Source organism: Alosa alosa, chromosome 10, assembly GCF_017589495.1.
Source record: "Alosa alosa isolate M-15738 ecotype Scorff River chromosome 10, AALO_Geno_1.1, whole genome shotgun sequence".
In the NCBI taxonomy this organism is placed as follows: domain Eukaryota; kingdom Metazoa; phylum Chordata; class Actinopteri; order Clupeiformes; family Clupeidae; genus Alosa; species Alosa alosa.
Window position 1 is genome coordinate 2674477 of NC_063198.1, and position 20710 is coordinate 2695186.

At 41.7% G+C, this 20710-nt stretch overlaps 2 protein-coding genes across 5 annotated transcripts; both read right to left on the minus strand.

Moving 5' to 3' along the window:
• Window positions 1-1354: 1354 nt before the first annotated feature.
• On the minus strand, window positions 1355-10373 carry asb14a (ankyrin repeat and SOCS box containing 14a). 4 transcript variants are annotated; one of them, XM_048253871.1, is made up of 10 exons: window positions 10315-10373; window positions 9837-10010; window positions 9002-9054; window positions 8792-8923; window positions 8493-8651; window positions 4509-4754; window positions 4222-4393; window positions 3474-4017; window positions 3212-3365; window positions 1355-2311 (listed from the first exon to the last, which is right to left on the minus strand). In XM_048253871.1, the coding sequence occupies exons 2-10, from the start codon at window positions 9959-9961 to the stop codon at window positions 2130-2132; spliced, it is 1767 nt and encodes a 588-aa protein (XP_048109828.1). In that variant the 5' UTR covers window positions 9962-10010; window positions 10315-10373; the 3' UTR covers window positions 1355-2129. The 4 variants fall into 4 exon arrangements, with proteins under 4 accessions (XP_048109828.1, XP_048109829.1, XP_048109830.1 ...); XM_048253872.1 differs by having other exon boundaries at window positions 9837-10013; window positions 10315-10370; XM_048253873.1 differs by lacking the exon at window positions 10315-10373 and adding an exon at window positions 10132-10278 and having other exon boundaries at window positions 9837-10013.
• Window positions 10374-17107: 6734 nt separating this feature from the next.
• On the minus strand, window positions 17108-19145 carry rps23 (ribosomal protein S23). Its single transcript, XM_048253877.1, has 4 exons — window positions 19047-19145; window positions 18188-18347; window positions 17970-18090; window positions 17108-17292 (listed from the first exon to the last, which is right to left on the minus strand). The coding sequence occupies exons 1-4, from the start codon at window positions 19048-19050 to the stop codon at window positions 17146-17148; spliced, it is 432 nt and encodes a 143-aa protein (XP_048109834.1). The 5' UTR covers window positions 19051-19145; the 3' UTR covers window positions 17108-17145.
• Window positions 19146-20710: the final 1565 nt, after the last annotated feature.

The window sequence follows — 20710 nt, forward strand, 5'->3', positions numbered from 1 at the left end:
AACTTAAAAGGTTAAAATACCTAGTTTAAATTTCTAAATAAATCATCCATTCACTGATTCATAGTGGTCAATCTATTACACCAATAGAGTAAATAAGTATACTTAGGGTTCTTTGAGTTACCATTTATTTCTCAGGGCAGAGGTTTATATTGGGATGTCTAACATGAGGGGTCAGCATATCTAATCTGTTGACTGATTATGGACGGAGTCTCCTGCTTTCAGATGTACAAGTGAAAGGATAGACGAAAATACAGTAGTTTATTTTGATACATTTTTTGGCTGCTGTATTTTGTAGTTTATTTTGATACATTTTTTGGCTGCTGTATTTTGTAGTTTATTTTGATACATTTTTTGGCTGCTGTATTTTGTAGTTTATTTTGATACATTTTTAAGGTGGGTATTTGGTATTTTATTTGGAAATACATTTTGATGTATTTGTGCCCATCCCTGGTTGTGGGTCAGTGATGGTCTGGGGAGGCATATCGTTGGAGGGACACACACACCTCTACAGGCAAGACAATGCCACCCTCACTGCTCTTAGGTATCGGGATGAGACTCTCAGACCCATTGTCTGACCCTGTACTGGTGCAGTGATCCTGGGTTCCTCCTAGTGCACAGCAATGGCCGGCCACATGTGGCGAGAGTGTGCAGGCAGTTCCTGGAGGATGAAGGAATTGATTCCATTGACTGTCCCCCACACTCCCTGACTTAAATCCAGTAGAACATCTCTGGGACACTATGTTTTTGTCCATCCAACACCGCCAGGTTGCACCAGAGACTGTCAAGGAGCTCAGTGATGGCCGTGTCCACATCTGGGAGCAGATCCCCCAGGACAACATCCACCATTTCATTAGGAGCTTGACAACATTGTCAAGCATGTGGGGGCCATACGAACTACTGAGTACCATTTTGAGTTGCTGCGATTAAATGTAGGCAAAATGGACTAGCCTGCCTCATAATTGTTCCACTTTCATTTTTGGGGGGTCTTGGAATTCAGCCCTCTGTAGGTTGATCATTTTCATTTCCAAAAAACGATCCTTTCGTTCCTAACACATTACCCAATCCATATCAGTATAGATATCCAGCATGATCTTTTTTCCCATTGAGAGCTGATGTGTTTTCAAAGTGTTCCTTTATTTTTTTTGAGCAGTGTATTTTAGTGACAGCCTATAGGAGTAAAATGTTATTCCTGAAATTCCTAAAATTCAGTATTTATGAGAAAATCTTCATTAATTAGCTGAAAACCCATGTTATCTATGGTGGTCCAGAAGGGTCACACAATTAGATGTCAGAAAACAAAATAACAAAACTAAAGACAGATTTGCATTTCAGAAAAATAACAAAGAAACAGCAATGATAATATAATGATTTATTCATAAATAATAATTCAGGAAATATGTTTTGATGTTGGAAATATGTTTTGATGTTTTCATGCGGAATGGTTGCCTAGAAACACAGAGACACTGCAACAAACATTGCACAAAAGGTGCTTTTTCGAAGATAACTTGCCTTGCATAAGAAAGTGCTGCAGTGCTTGTTCCAGTATCGCTGTAGCAGAATGTAATGTAAACAATCAACAAAACACTATGAACAGTCAAATACAATTTCAGTAATAGTTCACTAAAATCGCTTTGTAAACAATTAAGAATCTTGCCTTGGTTTACCAAACATTGTATGTTTAGACACATCGCAAAATTAGCCAATTTCAAAATGTTGAGAATTAGAGCACATTGAGTACAAGGAAATATTTAAAAGAGCTATGGCACTGCAATAGCAATGGTGTCCCTTACTATACAGGCATGAGCGAGTACCCATGAGGACCTGGATTTTAGCCCGATGTGGGTCATTTCTCAATATAGCCTCCCCATAAACTGTCCTGCTCTGTTTGCTTTCCACTATTCTGTCAATTAAAAGCAAATGTTAAAATAAATAACTTTTAAATCACCATAGCAAATGTTAGCTATTAAAATTTTGCCTACATTTGCAAATATTTTAAGAGCAGTTTGACCTTCAATAGGCATGTCACATCTTGTGTTGCCAATGCTTTTGTAAATTCATGGGAAACAAAAAGTGCATTTGTTCTGGTAGCAATTCAAACACCAAACAGCTAAACAGTCAATCTCAGGACTTCATGTCACATGCCTCATCTTGTTTCTTTGTCCGTAGAGATCATATTCACGGTACAAGATGTATTCCTTAAGACGATCTGGCAGAGGGAGGAAGCTCATGAAGACAGGTGCTCGGAGACGCAAGCGGCCAAGGCAGTTCCTGATTCTCAGCCGGCACAGGTGTTGAAGGGGCCTCACATTTTCTGGAATGTTCAATGAGAATAAGCTTCTCTCCGAATTCTAATAATTTAAATGAAATTAACCAGCTACACATCTTTCTAGCCAGCACTACTTTCTCCAGTACCTTGGAAAGGAAAGGTAGTTTAGAGATGGGGCGGTAATTATTCAAAGAATTTGCATCCAGGTTGGGCTTTTTAAGCAGGGGTTGGACCACCGCATGCTTAAAGCAGGCAGGGACAGCACCAGATGTCAAACAGGAGTTGATAACTAGCTGTATGGAAGGGCCCAACACATCAAAGGCATCTTTCAAGATAGGAGAGGGGACAACATCACCAGAGGAAGATGTGGGTTTCATACAGAGGACTATGTCCTTGAGATCTGCTAGCGATACATCAGCAAAGTGACTAAAAGTAAATAAAGGGCCTGAAGACACCTTAACTGGGGGGGAAGGCAGAGGAGGGGGAGAGAACAGTGCTCTGATGTTTTCGATTTTATCAATGAAAATTTTCTTAAATTTCTCATAAGCATCAATACTTGTGAAGGGAGCAGGTGAGAGTGGAGGGTTGGTGATTTGATTAATAGTGTGAAACAGAATTTTGGGTCTGTTAGCATGTTGATTAATAATATCAGAGAAGTATTTAGCTCTGGCTGCTTTGGCGGCTGCCTGGAAGGATGCTAGAGTAGATTTAAAAATGTCATGGGAGACTGTAAGACGGGCTTTTAGCCATTTCCTTTCAGCTCTCCGGCAGGCCTGCCTGAGTGAGCGGGAGGCATCATCTAACCAGACTTGAGATTTAAATTTCGGACGCTTGTGACAAAGAGGAGCCACCATATCAAGAATGGCTGAGCAGGAGGAGTGGAAAAGAGCGTTTAAAAACATACCTGTTTGCTGCATTACTCCTAAAGGAGTAATCATTACTCACCTTGAATCTGACAGATATCTGGCCATTCTTTGTTTTCCACCAGAGCAGCCTTGAGTTTGGAGCAGAAGGTGGCATGGTCAACATAATCCATCATGACGCGCACTACATGTCCAGTCAGATGCTTTAGACAGTGCAATGTGATCACTTCACAAAACTGTGAGGAGTGAGAGAATGCAAACATGTTCCAGTCAGAGATAATGCAATACTTAAGCTGCCTAATAAGATAAACAACCTGCATTGATCCTCCCTCTCTGCCACTTACCATGGTGTCCTTGATGACCGTGTTGCTCCAGCCCTCATAGTCAGGAGGCACATGGGACCCTTGGCCATAGGGGCAGTCAAAGCATCGCTTCACATCATAGCCATAATTGAACAGCATTCTCAGGAGGAGCTCATCCTTGAGAGCATGCTGCAGTGCCGTGGGATAATGTGTGGGATTGACACGTGAGACGTAGTTGACATTAGCACCATAGCGGAGCAGCAGGTTGATCAAGTCATGGTTACCCGTCCGTAATGCTACATGCAGACACTTCACAGGGTCTTGGTTGGGCATAGCGCCAGCCTCTAACAGAATTTCTACAGAGCGTAGGTCCTCATTGGACACTGCAAAGTAGAGGGCAGACTTGCGCTGGTCATCATAATTACGGCGCACCCAGGGGTGGAGCATGAAATTGGGGTCGTAGCCAGCAGACAACAACATCTCCAAGCATTGTGTCTGGCCCCCAGCAGCTGCAGAGTGCAGAGGGCTTATGCCGCTATCATCCACGGCCTCAAACGTTGTCACAGGGATAAGGAGAGCCAGTGCCCTGTAGATGAAAGTACATTTGGTGCTTATGTTGGTAGTCAGTTCTAATTGAGATTTTATGTCAACCATGTAATACATTTTGGCCTGGCTGATCTGCCTGTGATTACAATGCATAGGCTAATGTGTGCATATTTATGTTTATCTTGAATAATACAAGTAGAAAGATTCCTGAGCTGAGCATAAGTACTTAAGAAGTGCTACTCACGCCACATGTCCACGATGAGCCACTCTATGAATGGGTAGATGCCCTGTGTGTTTGGGCACATCAGGATCTGCCCCATATTTTAGTAGGAGGGAGATTACTTCTGCATTTCCAGATGCTGCAGCTTCAAATAATATAGAGGCACTGTCCTGTGCTTGGGACTTAACATCAGCCCCTAGCAAGCACAATTATCCAGGACCATGTCAGTTCTCTTAATAATATACATGCTATTGTGTATTTTTGCAATTAAGTTTAGACTTGGTACTTGATGTAAATGCAATTGAGCTCACCTCTTTTCAGCAATGTGTGGACAATGCCCATGTGTCCAATCTGAGCTGCAAGAGCCAGAGGAGTGAGCCCATAGGCACTGTGGGGGTCAGGCCATGCACCAGCCTTCAATAGCTGCTCCACAAAATCCTGTTTTCCCAGCCGGGCAGCCTCATGCAGCGCAGTCCTTTGGTTTGCTCCCTCTTGGTTAACGTTGGCACCCATACAGAGTAACATTTTCATCATGTCATGATTGTTGTTTCGTATGGCTGAGAAAGCACATTATATGACCAATTAAAAGGCTGAAAATAATGTTTTACGTATGTAATTCAAAACTTTTAGGCACGATTAGGTGCTATACACTCACCGGCCACTTTACATGTTCAACTGCCCTCAACACCTACGGTATATATTCAGTTAATTACATGGCAGCAACTGAATGCATTTAGGTAGGCATGGTCAAAACGATCTGCTGAAGTTCAAACTGACAATGTGTTATGGTTGTTGGTGCCGGACAGGCTGGTCTGAGTATTTCAAAAACTGCTGATCTACTGGGATTTTCATGCACAAACATCTCTAGAGTTTACAGAGAAAGTTGGGCAAAAATGGCAGAGGTTGATGCCAGAAATCGGAAGAGAGAGGCCAGACTGGTTGAAGTTGCTAGAAAGGCAGTAGTCACTAAAATAACAGGAAACTGCGGCTACAATTTGCACAGGCTCAACAAAATTTGAACAACAGGTGATTGGTGAAATGTTGCTTGGTCTAGTGAGTCGGATGGAGTCAGAATTTTGTGTAAATGACATGAAAGCATGCATCCATCCTATCCTTTTATCAATAGTTAAGGCTGGTGGTGGTGGTGATGAAATGGGGGTATTTTCTTGCTACACTTTGTGCCCCTTAGTACCAGTGTTGCATCATTTAAGTGCCACAACCTACCAGACTATTGTTGCTGACCATGTACATGACCACAGTGTACCGATCTTCTGATGGCTACTTCCAGCATCAGACGTGTCACAAAGCCTGAATCATCTCAAACTGGAACATAACAAAGAGTCCTCTGTACTCAAATGGCCTACACACCAGTGCAAAGCCCTATTGTTTCTGTACGGATTATTAATGTAGCTGCAAGCAGCGATGGCAGGCCCGAGCACCTACAGTTCTGAAGTGTGTGCCAATTTTTTGCTATCGATTCGATGGTGGCGCTATGCCAGACATGCATTTGGACATGTGAATATCATCATTACCATAATAATCAATAACCTGTTGTTTCAGCCAAATTAGCTAATGCATTGCGTCTTTCACATATTTCCTGTTTATTCAGCGAGATATTTAAAATAATTGTGTCACCAGTCTGACACATTTCAACATATCAACAATCCCCTCACTATTCAACATCAACATCAACATATCAACAATCCCCTCACTATTCAACATCAACAACATCTTGACATCATGTCCTCTAATTTTGACATGATTTTGATCAACTATCTAGGACAGTGTTTCTCAAACTTTTTCAGACCAAGGACCACTTAACCAGTAAAAAAACCTCACGCACCACCTAGCTAATAGTCACAATAGGCCTACTCACTGAACCACCTTGCTAATTGTCTTTGCACCTTGCTTATTGTGTCAGAGGATTCATATGATTTAAATTAGCATAGCTTACATAGGCAGTAACCACACTTTGAGAAACACTGATCTAGGAGAAGTGCATCAGAATTTGGTCAAACGAGTGCACATTCTCACAATATATAAAAAACAATTCTTGCAATGACGCCTCTAGAGCTGGATTAATGTACTACTCATTTTCTTTCTGTTGCAAAAAAAGGATAATTTTGATGCAAATACACTTAATAATGAAATGACTGTTTGTAGCCTTCAGTATATTCTACTCAAACCAAACAGCTCTGAAATGTAGGCTATAATAAAAAAAAACATCTTGTGAACATCATTTAGAAACACAGAAGCACAACTGAATTTGGTGAAGGAAATATTTTCTCTGGCTTTTTTCTGTCTCAGCAACAAGTAGGCTAGCTCTGATGCACTGTAAAACTCAGAACAAGACATTTCATCTCACACTGCTATCAGCATAATAGTCAATGTGACTCAAACGATAAGTGCATTCTCTGTTGGGATAGTGATGACAGACAAACTGAGAGAGATGAATGACAGCAGGATGGATTCGATTCTCAAAAATACGGAACAAAATGCGTTCCGTATCAGTTCAATACGGAACACATCTTTTTCTTTTCAAATACGGGATGATTCCGTTTTTTACGGAGCGGTTGATCTGCAGAGTACCGTAGGTAGCCTATGTCTCATTTTAAATGCCTAACGTCACTGTGTCTAAAAATCGAGTGCCCGTCCCCTAGCTCTACAGATACAAATCAAAGCTACGGGTACGAATCACTTTTGCACCATTTATCTCAATCACATGTGGTGCAAAAATGAGAGCATGGAAATCAGCATTTGAGACTCCTAGCGGCAGATTCAAGCAGTTGTAGTTACTGACTGGTGTGCGTGAGAGAAAATGGTCAGACCCATAGATTGAATAAATGCATTTGGAAGAAAAAATTCTACAGACTCAGCTCGTCACATAAACGTTTACAAGTGTACACAGTCATTTTGTTCATGCTCTCGCATTTGCAAATACAGGTGTGCTGTAAATACAGGTGTTCAAATTTACTGATACACATCTGTGGCTTTTGGCTACAGGTACAAAATCTATTGCCACAAAATGCTCAAGAGTTTTGCACCAAATACCTTCATAGGGTAGAGTAGAAGGGGGTGTGGCGTGGGTGTGACAGTAGTTGTTTCTCAGGTTGAGACCACTTTAGTTTTGATGTAGCCCCCTACTCTGCCTCTTTTGCAACTGTCCCATGGCAGAGGCATGTGGTGTCATATTAAACGTGCCATCTCTGCCTTTTTTTATGCATATTCATCACTTGTATTTTGTGCATTTTTCCTAATGCAAACTGTCTACTTATGTTATGCCCATTATACACGGGTTACGTTTTTTATCTCTTGCCCTGGTGCACAATATTAAAAGTTTCTCTCACGCTGCAGAAAAGTCCTTTTAGGCAAGTCCCTCCACTCGGCGACCATATTGTAACGCTTTTTGGGCACTTATCGGGCATCTATTTCGTCAGAAATGCTCGTGCGCAAGGCTTCACGACACCAACCTTGCTCCAGCGGTGAGATCACAACACATGATTGGTATGATGTATTAACAACACACCACATGATTGGCACAATGTATTCACATGTTGAATTGTGGGCAAGATAGTATGTAGGCAACTGCCATATTGGCGTTACAAACTAACATGCATTTATGGAGGATTTTTTGAGTGCTGTGTGTACTCATTAGAAAGTTGCAGAGTGTGCAGTACTGGCTGCTATCAGTGTGAATAAAATGTCATGAAAACAACGGGGAAAATAAGTATTGAACACGTCAACATTTTTTTCAGTAAGTATACTTCCAGTGGGGCTTTTCGTATTCAATTTTCACCAGACATACTTTTTTCCTATGCCATTCCACTTTTTTACTCATAACTCTACTTATGGACATTAATGTTTGGATTTTGTTATATGTGTAGATTACCTAAGTTAATACTAATGTCTGGTGAAAATGTTATGCGAATAGCCTCACTGAAAGTATACTTACTGAAACAAAATGTTGATGTGTTCAATACTTATTTTCCCCGCTGTATATTGTAAATGTCTGTTGATTGTGGTTTATCTGTTTGTTGGCAGGAGCTGATGCGTCCTGCTCGATCCCTGCTCTTTCATCTTTCATGCTTCAGAGAGGTAGAGAGCAATAAACAGCCAAACTAAGGTCGGTTGTAGCGTCCATTATTCCACAATACACAACGCAGAGTGAACAAGGGAGGGGAGAGACGCCACAATATGTATGGCTAATACACAGGATATGTCAAGAGTCAGACTCAAGAGAGAAAGGTTTGACCACCCTGTAATTCATTTGTATACATTAGGATACTTTTATTTACCTGTGACAAGTAGTGTCGTCTCTTCATTATCGAAAACATTGGAACAGCTGCCCTTGTCCAGGAGAAAAGAAGCATTCTCGATCAGACCCTTCTCCACAGACAGGAAGAGGGGTGTCTCTCCCTTGTACGTGCGCTTGTGTATTGCATCCCTCGGGGAAGCTTTAAGACACACAGTTCAGACATTAGCCTGGTAAACTGATTGCTCAATGCTATTACACTTGTGCCAACCGATAGACCTGCCATGGAGTTCGGCAGTGTTGCAGTTCAGTGTCAGTGGATGTTACAGGTTTGAAACAAACCTGCAAAAGTGATTTCTAGGAGTGTGTAGTTACTCTGACTGGCTGCCTCATGTAAAGCCACCCAGCCTCTGTTGTCTGCATCAGAAAAGGCTTTCTGGTGGGTTGTCAGATTGCGGAGAACCACCTCATCACCTAATGCAGAGAAATACAGGTTTCAGTATGCCCTGAGTAATGTGTGCACCTGTGCATTCTGTCAAGTTTCACTCATACCTGTTCTAATGGCAGTAAGGACTCTGTCCAGTTTAGAAGGCTGTTGAATAATCCTGTGAAAAGCAAAATGATGTTGATAGATAATGAAGGTATCAAGCAGTTTGCAACATTCAATGGCAGCTGTTATGTGTGAAGACGGATTGAAAGATTGTTGTGAACACAAGCCAACATCAAGTACATATTCACTATGAAGAGCAATTGGAAAGAACAAATTCAATTATCAAAACAAACCCAAAAGTAATTGTCAGTTAACGTCATGTGACATTTTGACCACATTTCTAATGTCAATTGGAGATGGCATGTCATTAAAGCCCATATGGGTCTACAATGCCTCAAAGATGCAACAGTCTACCTTATACCTCATATCACACCAAAACCCATCTCAGCCAGACATGACCCCTAGTTGTTTGTTTGTTTTATCTTTCTCTGTGTAAAGGACTTTGTGCTCACTATATACTTGAACAGTGCTACGTAAATAAAACACATTATTATAATACCATGATTACTTTGTCCCTATGTTTGAAATGTCTCACTATTCTAATTCTTCACACACACATGCACCTACGATTTAATTTGTGATGTAACTTATCTATTGATTGGGTGGTGTTCAGTACACCTTGCCTTTATTCAGTTTTAAATACCCACATGGTTGTGGATCTCACCTGAAATAATAATAATAAAATTAAAAAAACAATGGACATGCCTTTAATTCCTTAACTGACATTTGAGATTTATTAGCTGTAATTGTTATTTTGCCACCAATATTTATGCTTTTCTTTCTTCCTACCTCAAATATTTAATTCAAGAAGCAAAATCTCTCTCTAGATGACACTACCTATGTGCACTCCCAGAGTATCCCTGTAAGTCCGTTTGTTTGCTGTGCTCCAGTAGGCTCTGTTCAATCCCAAACTGTGTGGCTATATCCTCATCCAGGATCAATGCTGATGATTCCATGTCCATCTGTCTCTTTCTTGCTCAATGTCCAGCTTTATGTGAATGCAGGTGATCTCTACTGTATAGAATTTGAAGAACAGTGGTTTGTAAAGAGACAAATGTTAGCAAATAAAGAGTGCATGTTATCAAATTACCTAAGGTGGCACATGTCAATATATTATATCACTATTACTTACACAAACATTTCACTGATCATTGTACTGAACACTTGAATAGAAGATGAATACTGAGACATGTCTGAATATTGGCAAAGCCACACATTTCAGACATACAGACAGTTCTCCTCTTTGTCAATTCTTCTAAGAATAGACCAGTCAGGTAACCCTTTTTAACTAAAATATCTTATCATTTTATATTACCGATCATCAGCAAGCAGCGTTTCTGTTGTGTCCTTTAGTGGGGTTCTGAATGATAGCACTTACTGGACACTGAGATATAAATATTGCTTCATGCCTATAAATAACTGATCACGAGACAGACCCAGGGCACTTCCCCCCTCTTCCCCGCTGGCCTACTGATCTTCAGTGACACTTTTTTTTCAGACTTCGGTTACTAAGAGAGAGCACAGGAGGGGCTCTCATCCATTCTGATCAATACAGCAGTAATACTGACCTTACAATTAGCATGATTCTCAGTGAATATTTAGTACAGAGGACCTGTGAGGAGGACTACAATCATTTCAAATGGGGGCACATAATCTATCCTTGTGTTGACACAATGTCAAGTTTAGTGTATGCTAAATTTAGTAACCCCTTGTTTCTGATTATGACCCATGTCCTACTTAACTTTCCCCCTACTCTCATCCCCTAAATAGACTTCTTGAGTAGATGAATACCTTCAGTGGCAAGCTAATCTCCCCCAAATGTTCCTCTATGACAATCAAATTTCCTTCTGAATGAATAAAGTAGTTCTAATCTACTCAAATCTTATCTAAAGCTCAAGCAGTTTGCACGGGCTGAGCAATATCGTCTTTGTGATCAGCAGTTAGCTTAGATACAGTCTGTGTCCACTAGATGGCAGGATTCATCAGGACTGTTTTGAAGTCATGCCTTTACAAATGTATTTCTCACACTTAGCCTTAAAGCAACACTTTTACCAAAATAATGACTTCAAACATATCTAATGATACACTGATTTATAATAATAAAGAATGTCATCTCTGACATTGTTGATGTGCATCGCTGTTGATCGCTTTAGCTATAAATTGGGTAGGCAATGAAAATGTGGTTTTGTTTTTTGATGACTGGGGCATAAATGTCAATTATTACCGTTGTGTTGCTTTAAAGTTTTAGTGAAATCTAATGACAAGCACTTTTAAGTTCAGTGCTTTGTAGTGATGATCTTTATAGTTTGCTCTTACCCTTAACCTAGGTGGGAAGAGGGCATTGTAACCAGATTCATCCATTTGTCTCTGTGTGTCTTAAAAGTACTGGTCAAATGTTCTTCAAATGTTTATAATGTAAAGTCAAGTCAAAGTCAGCTTTATTGTCAATTTCTTCACATGTTCCAGACATACAAAGAGATCGAAATTACGTTTCTCACTATCCCACGGTGAAGACAAGACATATTTTACCAATTTAAGTCCACAGGCAAACATAACATTCAAGTAAACAAAAAAGTAAGTAAATAAGTAAATAAGAGGGCACATATAATAATGAAAAAAATAAGAGCAGCAAAATTTGGTTGAAATTGTGCATAGACAGTCAATAAAATACTAGTGCAAAGTCAGGCCAATAAGAGGCTTGGGTAGTTCTGTTTGACCTAAGTAATAAAGAAAGTGGCATAGTGGTGCAAGTTATGTAAGAGCAGCAGAAGTGTTGTGTTTTCAGGACAACAACACCAAGTTGTAAAGTGTACAAGTGTGTAAGTGTTCAAGTGTGCAAGTGGAGTAGTGCAGGCGGCCATTGTGGGTCCAATGTCCAGGATGTTATGTAGCTGAGGGTGGAGGGGGGAGGGGGAGGAGAGTTCAGCATCCTTACAGCTTGGTGTATGAAGCTGTTGGTGAGTCTGGTAGTGCGGGGGCGCGAGGCTTCTGTACCTCTTCCCAGAGGGCAGTAGATCAAACAGATTGTGGCGGGGTGACTTGCATCACTCACAATTTTGGTGCGCCTTGGGTGAGGTGGGTGGGTGGTGTAAATGTCCTTCAGGGAGGGGAGTGAAGCACCAATGATCCTTCCAGCTGTGTTCACTATGCTCAGCAGGATCCCCACCACGGGCTGCAGGGCTTTCCTGTTGTATTCAGTGCAGCTTCCGCCCCACACAGCGATACAGCTGGAGAGGATGCTCTCAATGGTGCCTCGGTAGAATGTGGTCATGATGGCTGGTGGAGCACTTGCTCGCCTGAGTTTCCGCGAGGAAGTACAGGCGGCGCTGGGCTCTCTTTCGCCAGTGATGCAGTGTTGGTGGTCCAGGAGAGGTCTTCACTGATGTGCACCCCCAGGAATTTGGTGCTGCTCGCTCTCTCCACCACAGCACCGGGCCGATGGTCAGTGGCAGGTGTTGGGTGTGACCTCTCCGGAAGTCAACAACAATCTCTTTGGTCTTGCTGACGTTCAGCAGGAGGTTGTTGTCCCTGCACCACGTGGTCAGATGGTCGACCTCCAACCTGTATTGAGTCTCGCCGCCCTTGGTGATGAGACCCACCAGAGTTGTGTCGCCAGCAAATTTCACTATGTGATTGTTGCTGTAGGTTGCAGTGCAGTCATCGTCAGCAGGGTGAAGAGCAGCGGACTGAGCACGCAGCCTTGGGGGCCCCTGTGCTCAGTGTGATGCTGCTTGAGGTATTGTTGCCAACATCGTACTACTTGGGGCCTCTGACAGAGGAAGTCCAGTAGCCAGTTGCAGAGGTAGGTACTGAGTCCCAGTTTGTCAAGTTTGCAGATGAGTTGTTGTGGTATTATGGTGTTGAATGCAGAACTGAAGTCTATAAACAGCAATCTCACATATGAGTCTCTTTTTTCCAGGTGGGTGAGGGCTGGGTGGAGGGCAGAGCAGATTGCATCCTCTGTAGACCGCTTGGCTCGGTATGCAAACTGGAAGGGGTCCAGGGTGGGGGGAGAATGGCTTTGATATGTGACATGACAAGCCGCTCAAAGCACTTCATGATGATGGGTGTCAGTGCCACAGGGCGGTAGTCATTGAAGCAGGATGGAGCAGTTTTCTTCGGCACAGGTATGATGGTGGCAGCTTTGAAACATGATGGGACGATGGCTTGCTTCAGGGAAGTGTTAAAGATGTCTGTGAAGACATCCTTAAGCTCCCCCGCGCAGTCCTCTTCACGCTGTCGGCAGAGAGGCACAGGGGCTGCTCATGTAGAGGGGGATGGGTCTTCTGTGGGCAGGTGCTGTTTTGTGCTTCAAAGCGAGCAAAGAAGCGGTTCAGGTTGTTGAGCAGAGGGATGTTGCTCTCACAGCTCTGTGGCGCGGGCTTGTAGTCCGTGAGGGCCTGAATGCCCTGCCATAGGCTTTGTGCGTTCCTGCTGTCTTTGAAGTGGGTGGTTATCTTGTGAGTGTATTCCTTTTTTGCTTCCTTGATGCCACGGGACAGGTTGGCTCTCGCTGTTTTCATGCCCGCTTCATCCCCAGCTCTGTAGGCTTTGTCTCTGGCCCTCAGCAGCCTGAGGACATCCCCTGTCAGCCATGGCTTCCAGTTAGCCCGAGTGATGATATCTTTTGTGTGGGTCACATCATCGATGCACTTGGTGATGTAAGAGGTTACAGTGTCTGTATACTCCTCTATGTCTGTCCGGTTGTTGTAAGTGGCTGCCTGCTTAAACATTTCCCAGTCTGTTGTGTCAAAGCAGTCTTGAAGAGCATCGGAGGCTCCCTCAGGCCACACTTTTACCTGCTTACGAACCGGTTTGTTCGCTTTTACCCTTTGTCTGTATGCGGGCATTAGCATAACAGTGATATGGTCTGAAAGTCCAATGTGGGGGAGGGGGGTGGCTTTGTATGCTCCTTTGTGTGTAGTGTAGACCAGGTCCAGGATGTTATCTCCTCTTGTTGGAAAATCAACATGCTGGTGTAGCTTTGGAAGTACAGTTTTGAGATCAGCATGCTTAAAATCTCCAGTGAAGATGGTGAAACCGTCTGGGTGTGCCGTCTGTTGTTCACTGACAGCCTGGTACAGTTCACTAAGAGCCGCGTTCTTATCGCTGTTGTTGTTGGTAGGCGGGATGTATACTGCGACTAGCAGAATCGCAGTAATTTCCCTTGGCAGGTAAAAAGGACGGCACTTTATGATCATAAACTCTGCCAGTGGTGAGCAGTGTTTGCATACTACTACAGTGTCCCGGCACCATTCGTCACGGATGTAAACACAGATTCCTCCTCGTGATTTACCTCCCTTTACAATGGCCCTGTCTGCTCGATAGCATGCTAGCTGCTCCAGTTGTACAGCAGAGTCCGGAATGTTGTCATCTGTAATCATACAGAACCCTAATTAGGAAACCATTTTTTAGGTAGGTTTATACTCTGAGAATCTTAAAACAATAATCAGAGGCATATCTTTCAAGAGTTTTGACATTAACTGAATATTTTTGAAAATCATACTGTCAAGGCAACATAAAAGCAACCAACTTTTTGTTCAAAGTTGCATCAGAAGGCATCCAGTTTCAAATTAATTAATGGAATGGAGTCATCAGCCTGTCAGATTGGGACAAGCTTGTGCAGATGGGGGTTGATGCTCACCTGGTATCCTGGATCACAGACTACCTGACGGAGAGACCACAGTTGGTCAGGCTGAAAGACTGCTTCTCAGAGGCTGTGATCAGCAGCACCGGAGCGCCTCAGGGGACTGTGCTTTCACCGTTCCTGTTCACCCTGTACATGTCTCAACCATCTGCAGCTGAACCTAACAAAGAACAAGGAGGTGGTGGTGGATTTCAGGAGATCTAAGCCCTTATGCTGCCAGTACATATAAGTACCTGGGGATACACATGAACAATAAACTGGTCTGGTCAGCCAACACAGATGCACTGTATCGGAAAGGGCAGAGTTGGCTTTACTTCCTGAGGAGGTTGCGGTCATTCAATGTCTGCAGTAAGCTCCTCTGGATGTTTTACCAGTCAGTCATTGCCAGTGTCCTCTTTTATGCTGTGGTGTGCTGGGGAGGCAGCATTAAGAAGAGGGATGCTGGGCGACTGAACAGGCTGGTGAGGAAAGCTGGCTCTGTTGTTAACCATTGAGCTGGAGTCACTCACAACAACTTATGCCAAAATTATTCATACCCCTGGCAAATATTGATGTAATGTTGATTTTCTCTTGACCAATATGTTTGCCCTGAAAATTACACTGCCACATGCCAAAAGGTTGTAAGACAATGTGGTAGAAACATGGAATCAAAAAAATTCATACCTTTTTTAAACAATCAATGGAAACATCTTTATTTACCATCAAAGCTCTCAAAATGCCCATGGCCTCACACATTCACTCACTTAGCACCTGAGATCAATTAAGTCTGAGTCTTTAGTCCTCAGGACTCACTTTGGGATTCAGCCTAGAGGGAGAAATGTGCAGTGTTAACAGTGAGGGTTGTAACTGCTAGTAATCAAGGATCTTTGGTGTTAATGTACCGTGTTACGAAAGGCAATGAAGCAAACATCAGCTTTTTCACCCTCATGCACTCTTAAGTGGGGTAATCTCCCTGAAACAACAGCAGATGTCTAAGAGCAGAACAGTTGAATAAAGAGTTCAAGATTATCTTTTTGATCTTAGGCTGCTCCTAGTCATGGGTAAGTTTAGCCATCTCCAATATCTTATGCCTTTAAACCAGTTACAGCATACACATGATATTTCTTGCCAGATTTTTTCTGCTACTTGCTATTCCGCACTTTTATTGTTCAGTCCATTTCTACTTTTTTGACATTCCCAAAAAATGATGAGCCTCTCAATTTCAGGACCAGGTCAAACTTTCTTCCCTGTCTCTTTCTTCAGTCTCAGCCTAATACACTCATACATTTTGTTGTAGCAAAGCACCCAAACACCGTTTTGAAATGTTTAAGTACCTTTATATTTCCTTTGTTCATACGGTTTCACAATTTATTTTTTGTCTTGTCAATTTCATCTTCCTATGCTGAAGTTTGAACCCTTCACATTATTTTGAATAACTACCTTTGTTAACCCTGCTACACAAATGCAAGCTGATGGTGGGGGTTCTGGTAAAACTAAATTGGCCTTAAAGCAACACCAAAACGTTTTTTGTACCTTAAAATAATGTTTCCAAAATCGTTTCAGTGGTTAATCAACTCGTAACAGGGTAAACGGCACTTCTGCATTCGCCGCAGCCCTCTATCGGCTATAACCGCACTATGTAAGTTTGCCAGATCGGGTATCAGATCTGTAGTTCGATGGAATGAGACATAAGAAACTACAAATGACTTGCATCTGATGTTGCAATACATTGTATTTCATAAAATTAGCGTATTCTACCTTGTCTGACATTGTTATTTGCAAAGCCAGTGCTGGATAAACAAATAGCGTGCGTGCGACAGAGGAAAAGTTCTTTGGTGTTGCTTTAACCAAGCATTCTTAAATTGGCAATTGGCTTAAATTGGATAGTTCTCTAGCCAGATACATGTCTGATCTCAGCAAAAAAACACAGTAGGGAATGTTATGGTCAATTGGCTTCAAGCAGCTAGAGGGAAGTGCAAGCCAAATCTCTTCACAGATGGCTACATGTTTTGCAACACAATGGGGCCAGCCTTCCATATACCGAACTCAATTTTATTTTCATACCACTGCTGCAGGCAGGCTATGCGTAACAGAAAGAGATAAAAGCCGCCCAGAAACTACTGCTAGGTAGGTCTGCAAAAATAGAGAAGCCAATCATGCCTGTCTTGTCATTTTCTCTCTCATCACTCTCGCATAAAATCAACAACTGTCTCACAAAAATCTTCACGTGATTGACATATCTTGATTCAAAACAGCGAATTTCGCCGAAAAGCGACTAGTTTGCCGGTATGTGGATTGCAGGTGTTAGCATCCAAAATCAGAGCTCTACAAAAACGGTCTTAATGATTGGCATGGAATGGTTGCCAAAGAGCCGAGGAATTATATTTACACACATCAGTTCATTGCCCCAACAAAATAAACCTGCTAACCCTTAATACTACACATTGTTAAAAATGATATACAAGAAAACTTAACACATGGCTTCAGAATTGAAAAACCTTTATTGTATTCAAAGGTGCTTTATGATCTTGGTCTCTCTTTCTTGCCTTTGTACAAGGCCAGGAGTGACACATTGGCAACTTTCACCACCTTGAATCGCACACCAGGGATATCACCAACGGCATGGCCCTTGCGACCAAATCCTGCCACAAGAACTTCATCGTTTTCCTAAACACAGTGAAAGTGAGGATGTCAACTTTAACTTTACTTACAGCAAAGAAATGTCCAGACAGGGGCCTGTGTCCATTTAGTATTTTTTTTTCTGAGCACCAATGTTTTTTCAGTTGTTCCCAAAAAGGGCATGTATGCAGCCACCTGGAGAAATGTACTACATCCAGGGTCTTTTTATGAGCATTCTGCCAGTTTTGTGTGGCCACTAAGCACTTTTAATGGAAAATCGCAATTATATAACTTCTTAACTGCAAAGTTCATATAAATGGCAGACTTAACTCCATAATTGTATACATTTTTTTATTTTTATCTGAAGTTACTGAGGAACAGTCAGTGTACAATCTAAAAATCCCATTACTGTAACAAAGGTTACAATACCTGAATCACAACCCTATTGTATTACACAATACACATCCCAATTTGGGAGTTGTCTGCCAGCACACCATCTACTTATATTAGCAAGCTAATTATACTGTTATAGAAACTAAGCAATGTAGAACATCTGTGATGGAACACTGGGTTGAAGGACAGGCCAGCAGAAAAAAAAAAAAAAAAAAAAATGGACACAGGACATTACATGGCATTTAAGAGGAAAACATTTGCTAAACTGAGTAAATAATCACTGATTTCCCAAAACAGACATGAAAATTTGGGAAAATTGAATATTAACTTACCTCAATGAAGTTCAAGCAACCATCATTTGGAACAAAAGCGGTGATTTTTTTGCCATTCTTGATCAGCTGGACCCTGACACACTTCCTGATAGCAGAGTTGGGCTGCTTAGCTTCAACACCACTGTGATGAGAAGACCATGTTAGTTCTTACACAGCCTCACACTTATGGTATTTCATAATATGTACAGAATTCTAACGCCATTAACCTCCTCACTTACACTTTCTCAAGGACAATGCCTTTGGCATGAGACGCGCCACCAAAGGGATTGGCCTTCAGTGCGGTACCCAAATGGGCCTTTTTGTACTGCTTGTCGTGCCATTTCTGTTCACGGCGATGGTTCCGCAGCTTTCTGGCGGTACGCAGACCACGACACTTGCCTGTTAAGATGCGAAACACAACATCCCTTAATCGTCAGAGATGTACGAGATTGAAAACGGCAAGCTACTCCAATACAACACATCCAACAGCTAACGTTGTTCACAAGATTGATTCGGACATTCTTACAAGCCAACACAGCTTTAAAGATTTCCCTCATCAATATCGTTCACTTTTGTTAAAGGAACAATTGACTAAGTCACATTTACGCCAAATACTTTGTGCTGTTCAGAACCAATATCCCTAACATTGTAACATTACCCTCAATGTTGGTGAATAACATACTTATCAAAGATGCTATGCTAATGTTCCAAAATCGAGGCAAATGCGGCCTCGTACAATATCAATAGTAGGCTAGTCCATTACATTAAGATTTTAAGTGAAGTGTCGCTTGCTTGTTATTGTTTATAAAAAAAAAACTTGTTTATGAAAGAGGGGTACTGGAAGGCATCGGATGAACGACACTTGATTATCGCTCGCTTGATTCGACCATGATTTAACGTTAGCCATAAAATGGCGTGGCCGAGCTCCACGTTGTGTTACGTTTGTTTGAAAAAAAACGTTTAAAACACAATCCTTCTTGCGTTAGCATTTAGTTGAAACGCAACAGCAGCTCATAAGCTTTACTTTTATCGTTTAGAGTTAAATAAAACAATACATAACACACCAATAAGCACAAAATTGTAAAAACATACACCTACCCATGTTTGTAGATTACGAGCCCTCGCTGGAAAGGAAGATCCCAGGGTTCCCAGCGCAAATGTCTGTCTTTCAAGACCCGAAGGTGTCTTACGATGTGCCTGATTGTAATAGCTATTTGTTACATTTTACGTGAGAGTTTCTTATGCAATTGTGATATAAATTATACAATTATACAATTGAACATTTGGTACAATGATTATATAAAATAATCAACACATTTGTGCTAAAAAAAAAATTCGTCCGCCAGGTCAGGTATACTTTCCAACGCCTGCACTAAAATGCGCCTTCTTGAAAGACAGTATGGGGTTATTCTACATTTCCCCCATAGATATATATACTGTCAGTATATATATCTATGCATTTTCCCATTGGGTGAAGCATATTTGATAGATAGATAGATAGATAGATAGATAGATAGATAGATAGATAGATACTTTATTGATCCCCAGGGGACCTAACTATTGAGGATCATTCTTTTTCTATAGTTTTTTTTTTATGCATGGTTGCCAACCGTTCTGTAAAATACGGAATCGGAAAGGAAAAGGACATGTTCCTTACTGATATGGAACGCAATTTTGTTCCGTATGATTGAGAATCAACTCAGTGCAAATCCATGTCAGATCAGTATAATAAACTAGACTATGAACAGAGCTCGTCTACGGAGAGCCTGGCCACTCCGTATTAAGTCCCATTGTACCTCATTTTGGTTGCAGTTCCACCAGATTTCCACTGGGGGCGATCACCATGAGTGCAGAATAAATGGGAGTCAATGAAGCTAGACGGCTAAATTTGTCTCTTTCACCTGATTGTCGTTGACAAATCTCAGATTTGATTGTAGTTTGTATAACTTCAACATGGGTTATAGGTCAAAAGTTGAATGAACGAGTACTTATGTCCTTTTGTTTTCTTACAGGTTGGGTCGTTGTTGCCCATAACACGCTAGCATTGTGCTAATGAGCGACGTCATTGACACGTTTGAAAGTCTTTTAAGAACAATTAAGTGATATAAAATACTCCACCAAGTGTATTTTCTTTGCCTCCCCTTTCGAATACAATATTCAAATGACTTGGAAAAAAATGATATCCCGAGAAAAGTGGATTTTGAGGGGTACAGCTCCATAGACCTCCATGCATTCTGCACTCGTGGACGAGCGCCCTCATGTGGAACCACAGAAGGAACTGCAACCAGTTCAGAAACCGGAAGTTTTCCGAGAGTGGCAGTTCTCCCCTTATTAGACATTCTCTGCTATGAACGAAGAATGCACGATTCGTATGAGATAAAGGGAAACTATGCTTTGGACATTTATCCATATCGGTTTTCTGTCATCACTATCCCAACAGAGAATGCACTTATCGTTTGAGCTACTGTGAGTCACGTAGGCCTATATACGCTAGCAACATGCTTCACTTAACGGAAGAGGAGAGATAGACTTCTCTGCATAGTCTGTCTGCCTCCCCATGTTTGGATACTGTCTGTCCACTAGCCACTTTTTACCACTGTCTTTCTGCCTCACTGTTTGCGTGATAAATTAGCACATTAGCACGTTATATATATATATAGAATATAAATATATAGACTTTATTTCTGCATTGTTGCACTGTTGGACTTACTCATTTGCACTATCACCATGACCACTATCACCATTGCCCTATCACCATGACA